At 44.8% G+C, this 6143-nt stretch overlaps 2 protein-coding genes across 2 annotated transcripts in view; both read left to right on the top strand.

Moving 5' to 3' along the window:
• Positions 1-4384, top strand: part of LOC107574852 (biogenesis of ribosomes BRX1) — a 6229-nt gene extending 1845 nt beyond the window's left edge. Inside the window, exons 2-10 of the mRNA XM_016261284.1 lie at positions 725-836; positions 928-971; positions 1048-1118; positions 1218-1267; positions 1656-1729; positions 2047-2097; positions 2393-2494; positions 2572-2700; positions 3592-4384. Of these exons, the coding sequence (XP_016116770.1) occupies positions 725-836; positions 928-971; positions 1048-1118; positions 1218-1267; positions 1656-1729; positions 2047-2097; positions 2393-2494; positions 2572-2700; positions 3592-3849 (891 nt within the window). The 3' untranslated portion in view covers positions 3850-4384. The remainder of the gene's footprint in view (positions 1-724; positions 837-927; positions 972-1047; positions 1119-1217; positions 1268-1655; positions 1730-2046; positions 2098-2392; positions 2495-2571; positions 2701-3591) is intronic.
• Positions 4385-5160: 776 nt separating this feature from the next.
• The window catches only part of nup54 (nucleoporin 54), a 22351-nt gene continuing 21368 nt past the window's right edge, over positions 5161-6143 (top strand). Inside the window, 2 exon segments of the mRNA XM_016261282.1 lie at positions 5161-5249; positions 5981-6058. Coding sequence (XP_016116768.1) covers positions 5225-5249; positions 5981-6058 — 103 coding nt within the window. The 5' untranslated portion in view covers positions 5161-5224.

Below are 6143 nucleotides of genomic sequence, written 5' to 3'. Positions count from 1 at the left end.
CGCCTTAAACGACACGGAATATCCGCACACCCGCGCGTCAAACTACACGGAATATACACACACGCGTGTCAAACTACACGGAATATACGCACACGCTCGCGTCAAACTACACGGAATATCCACTCGCGCGTTAAACTACAGGGAATATACATACACGCGCGTCAAACTACACGGAATATGCGCACGTCAAACTACACGGAATATACGCACACGCTTGCGTCAAACTACATGGAATATACACACACGCTCACGTCAAACTACACGGAATATACACACACGCTCGCGTTAAACTACACGGAATATACACACACGCTCACGTCAAACTACACGGAATATACGCACACGCTTGCGTCAAACTACATGGAATATACACACACGCTCACGTCAAACTACACGGAATATACACACACGCTCACGTTAAACTACATGGAATATACACACACGCTCACGTCAAACTACACGGAATATACACACACGCTCGCGTTAAACTACACGGAATATACACACGCTCGCGTTAAACTACACGGAATATACACACGCTCGCGTTAAACTACACGGAATATACACACGCTCGCGTTAAACTACACGGAATATCCAGTGTGTGTGTATTTTTTGTGTGTGTGTGTATTGTGGTATTTAGGTGTGTGTGTGTATTTTGGTGTGTGTGTATATTAGTGTAAACCAGTGTCATGTGTATAATCTTATTCATATTCATGTTCTTCAGGGCAAATGGACGAATAAGGAGCGAGTGTTGGTGTTTTCTTCTCGTGGGATCAGCTTCAGGACGAGGCACCTGATGATGGATCTGCGGACCATGATGCCACACAGCAAAGCTGGTAAACCACATCAGACCGGCCGCACTAACCAGCTAAACCAGCACTAACCAGACAATCAACCAAATATCACTCTGGCTTTGTTTTCTTCCAGACACCAAGATGGACAGAAAAGACAAGCTCTTTGTGGTGAACGAGGTACTTGAACAGAAAGCATTCTGTAGTCTCGTGATTCGGGCTTTGATGTCTGATTCTAACGGCTGCTGTGTTTCAGGTGTGTGAAATCAAAAACTGCAATAAATGCATCTTCTTTGAAGCCAAGAAGAAACAGGATCTTTATATGTGGTGAGCGACATGTCAGTGAGACGTAAGAAATAATAATAATAATATGCTCATCATGAGTCAGCGGTGTGTGCTGAGATCTCGTCTGCTCTTCTCTTACAGGATCTCAAACGTCCCTCACGGACCGTCGGCCAAGTTCCTCGTACAGAACGGTGTGATTTCTTTCATTCAGTTATTTGACAAGCTTAGACTAGATCATGTCATGTGTGCTTTTTATATTAATAATGATTAAATGTCAGTTTATTCACTGTAGTCGACTGGTCTGCTAATGTTGTGTGAATCCAACAGTTGTCATTTATTCAACTCTTCTTCATTCCTCTCTCTTAATTAAACAGCTGGGCCTTTAGGATGTTTGTATGTAAATGAGCTCTGCATGATTGGCTCAGCTTGCTGCATGATTGATGTAGATGTGGGTGATTATGTTAATGAGCTGTCACAGTTCTGCTGTTTTTAGAGACTGAGGAGAAAGTCTTGAGTTCTGAAATGACTTCACACTGAACTCTTGTTTCGATGTAACGATGACTGATTTTGTGTTTGTAGTTCACACTCTGGCTGAGCTGAAAATGACCGGAAACTGTCTGAAAGGCTCCAGACCGCTGCTGTCCTTCGACCCGGTGAGTGGAACACGCTTGCAGATCACACGCGTGTGCAACTGATGATGATGAAGATGATGATGATGTTTGTCTGTCATTTCATAGAAATTTGACAAGGAGCCGCATTATCACTGAACTCTTGTTTCGATGTAACGATGACTGATTTTGTGTTTGTAGTTCACACTCTGGCTGAGCTGAAAATGACCGGAAACTGTCTGAAAGGCTCCAGACCGCTGCTGTCCTTCGACCCGGTGAGTGGAACACGCTTGCAGATCACACGCGTGTGCAACTGATGATGATGATGAAGATGATGATGATGTTTGTCTGTCATTTCATAGAAATTTGACAAGGAGCCGCATTACGCGCTGCTGAAGGAGCTCTTCACTCAGGTTTATTTCAACATTGATCCCTCTTTAATTTTTTGCTGCAGAATGACTGAATTATGTGCACATCACGCCCTGTGTGTGTGTGAAGTGTCTGGAGAGGATGTGTAGTAATACATTCTCAGCCCACTGTGTTTGATCCTCCTCGTTCATTATTAAAGCACTGGTGCTGAGAAACCGATTAACAGAAACACTGACTGCTTTCAGACACGTTCATTTTGAACACTGATGCGTGTGTAATTTCCTCGCACGGCTCATAATTACTGAACACGTTCTGACGGCTCGAGTGTGGTTCTTGCAGATCTTCTCGACGCCTCGGTATCACCCGAAGAGTCAGCCGTTTGTGGATCACGTTCTGAGCTTCACCATCGCTGAGCACAGGATCTGGTTCAGGAACTATCAGGTGAGCAGCGCAGCTCCAGCGCCAGGCTGTTTGCGTCAGCCGCAGTTTCTGAAGGATTCTGTGATTGTCGTCCGCAGATCATCGAAGAAGACGCGTCTCTGGTGGAGATCGGCCCGCGGTTCGTCTTGAATCTCATCAAAGTCTTCCAGGGCAGCTTCGGCGGACCCACGCTGTACGAGAACCCTCACTTCCAGTCTCCGAACATGGTAAGACTCTTCAGCACCGCGCTCTTCCTCACTAGGCCTGGGACATTCTTCACATTTGATCATTTACTTCGAATTTAATGTTTTGCCATGATTTAATTTTTAGAAATCAAAGTATCGTGATTGTGAATAGAAATGTTACCAAACGTTAGAATTAGACACTGTCAATATGCCAATGATAACAGTGAAGAGAACAGAATGATAAACCGCTCGTATCACGAGACACCATTCACACAGAATGAGCTTTTGTGTTGATAAAGATGTGACGTGGCAGAGGAAGAGCAAACACACGTAAGAAGATGAGTGAACTTCTCTTAACTTGAGCGCAGTGTCTCTAGAATACCGTTTCATGCAAGAGACGCGAGCGCAGCCGTCAACCACGTCCATGTTTACACAGAACAAACTATGGAAAAGCAGCACAAGCGAATAAAAAACCTGTAACTACTACTGTGTGTCTGATATTTCATGTTTGCATCACGGTGACAGACTGAAAGCTGCTGTTTTACAGAACATTTATAGTTAATAATAATCTACTGCTGCTATTCCTTCAGCTGTTTTGAATTTGAATTACCTTGACTTTTGAGCATTTCTGAACGCATTTTCCTCGTATTATTTCTGAACATATAACATGTATAAGACCAGATGTAGCTGTAGTTCATGCATCTTTTCTGCAAAGCTATTAAACAAGTGCTTTACATCACGTCGACAGCTTCATGTGTGCTGCTCTGGAAGTAGAATTGTCTTTAACTAGAGGGTTAATAAAGAACCAGTTACTGAATCATGTTGTAGTTACATTTTCAAGTGGACTAGTTAAAAATCATAAAAACGGAGAATCGGTCAAACGTGGTGAATAAACCGTGTCTCAGGCTGGTGTTGTGTGTGATGTGTGTCCAGCACCGGCGCGTGATCCGACAGGCCACAGCGGCCCGGCAGAAGCAGCGGCAGACGGTGAAGCAGATCCTGAAGGAGAAGCGCTCGGAGGAGCAGGAGGTGCTGGCCAGAGACGTGACGGACGACGTGTTCTCGACTCCAGCCGAGCCCAGAGATCCTGCGGTCCAGCTGCAGCCTCCAGAACCACAGAGATCCAAGAAGAAGCTGCGCCTCACAGAGCTGAAGAAGAGGACGCAGATGAAGCGCACGGCCCGGAGATAACCTCGCTGTAGAGATCTGATCCCAGACCCGAGGTTCTGCTTCTGCTTCAGGAAGGGTTTCTCTTTTGGGCCATTCTAAAACGCTTCGTGGCTTAATGCACTAAAACTGTGCTTGATTAATAATGCATAAACACATTATTAATAAAGCATATAATGTACAGACAAACAGATATGAGCCATAATACAGACTGAACGTGTTTAATTACACATTAAGCGCTTTTCTCCCATAGAAAACGTTACGAGGAAAACAGTGTTTTTAAAAGACCTAACTCAAGTTTGTCTGAACGTTTGTCGTGAATTAAACGCGTTCAGTCTGTGTTATGGCTCATATCTGTTTGTCTGTAAACAGTGTGATTTATTAGCAGTCTATTGAGTTTAGTCGTTCAGAAAACGCTGTTTTGATGCATTAAGCCACGTGAGGTGTTTTAGAACTGGCCTCTTTTTGAGGAACAGCTCAGCATCTGATGATTTACGTTCATCTTTGTGTTTCTGCTGGTTTTGTAAACAATGCAATGTTAATAAAACTTTTAGTTAATGTTCAAACGTGTTGATTTTGATTTGCTTCGTAGAAAATACACAGACCGTCAGTGACGAGCAGGGCTGTGTTTCCCCAAAGCTGCTTAGTTCGGGACCCCTTCAGTGAGTGCTGCTGTGCTTGGGTTAGTCCGGACCACTCTTAACTAAACCTGATCACTTCCGGTAGTTCACAGCTCTTTACATCTCATTCTATACGAATATAATAGTTCTGCAAAATCAAGGCAGCGCTGGCACGGCAGCGAGTGCAGCAGCGGTTAGCTCTTGTTGGTCTGATATTGTCGAGTCTGCAGCTGCTGAACTCTCTCTCTTTCTCTGTAATAGTAGCTGTTGATTAAGTTTCTCTTGTTGGGTTTTTATGGAGTAGGTCATCCAATAACAGAAACTAGATGTACATCAATATATGATGCGGCTGCTGGTTGTGGAGACGATGAAGACACTGGGAAAGATGTCATGATGATATTAATGAACCATTCAAAGGCCAGAGAAGGCATGCAGCCAGTTAGTGATGAGGGCTAGGTTTGGGCACGAGGCTGTGGGTAAACATCTTATGATGTCTATGTTGTGCAGGCAAGCAGATGAAGCCAGAATATAAGCGCAATGTGCAAAGTTTCACACAGAAAACCATTCGAATGAAAACACTGAGTTCATTAAAGTGCTGTTCGTTTTCTCAGTGTTTCATCATCAGTGCTCTTTACTAGAACACCCCCCGCAGACATCAGACACAGGCTCGCAGGGCTGTGTTCGTGTGTACTTCTCGGTCAGCAGCGACTGCGCGCGTGGGAACCACTTGTGGACGGTTTCTGTTTCCGGTCGGACTGTATCGCGGCGGGACCGGAAACATGGCGTTCAACTTCAGCGGCGCGAGTGAGTGCAATTAAACTCTGTTTCTCAGTTCCGATGAGCTTTCATAGTTTCATATGAAAGCTGCAGAATATATGAATACACGAGGAGTCAGCCAGAAGTCGATTAGCTCTGACGCGTGTTTGATGAAGATGATGAAGATGATGAAGCTGCTCGTGTAAATCATCCTCATCCAGCGGCGCAGTCGTGTTCGTGACGTCATCACTAGGGCTGGCTAAAATATCGATTTGTATTTGTACAAGACGATATCGAGTCTTAGTCTGGCCTGTTCTCAGTTAGTGAACGGAACATTATATCGCCTCGCATCCAATAAATCCCAATTAGCTTTGTGCTTTGATGTTTTAGATACGAAAGAAAGTCTCAGATTTCATATTCTGTCCATTTTCTTACAATATTCAGACAATAAATGCTGTTTAATGTGAGTGACAGATCCCTGCGCCCGCTGAAATAAACACGAATGAACATCCGAAGGTTCCTGCAGTCAGTATTGTGTGTGAGATGCTAATATAGCCAGCCGCTTGCTAACAATAACATCAGGTTTTATAACATCAGGAGCGCTGTATCACTCCCACCTGTATCCAGACTCGAACCCACGACCTTTGCTTTACAAGTTCATGCTTTCCCAGCATTCCTTCAGATGCTCCGCTTTATGCTGAGACGGTTGTCACGGTTACAGGAGCTCATCAGCTGTTGTCACGGTTACAGGCGCTCACCAGCTGTTGTCACGGTTACAGGTCTTCCTGGCACAGGCTTCGGAGGCGCGACCACGACATCTGCACCCACAGGCTTCGGCTTCGGATCGGGCGGCTCGGGTGAGAGTGTGTGTGTGTGTGTATGAGAGAGAGTGTGTGTGTGTGTGTGTGTGAGAGAGAGTGTGTGTGTGTGTATGAGAGAGAG

This window comes from Sinocyclocheilus grahami, unplaced genomic scaffold, assembly GCF_001515645.1.
Source record: "Sinocyclocheilus grahami isolate Dianchi unplaced genomic scaffold, SAMN03320097.WGS_v1.1 scaffold2360.1, whole genome shotgun sequence".
NCBI classification, from domain to species: domain Eukaryota; kingdom Metazoa; phylum Chordata; class Actinopteri; order Cypriniformes; family Cyprinidae; genus Sinocyclocheilus; species Sinocyclocheilus grahami.
The sequence above is the reverse complement of the archived record's forward strand: the minus strand, read 5'-3'. Positions and strand labels throughout refer to the sequence as shown.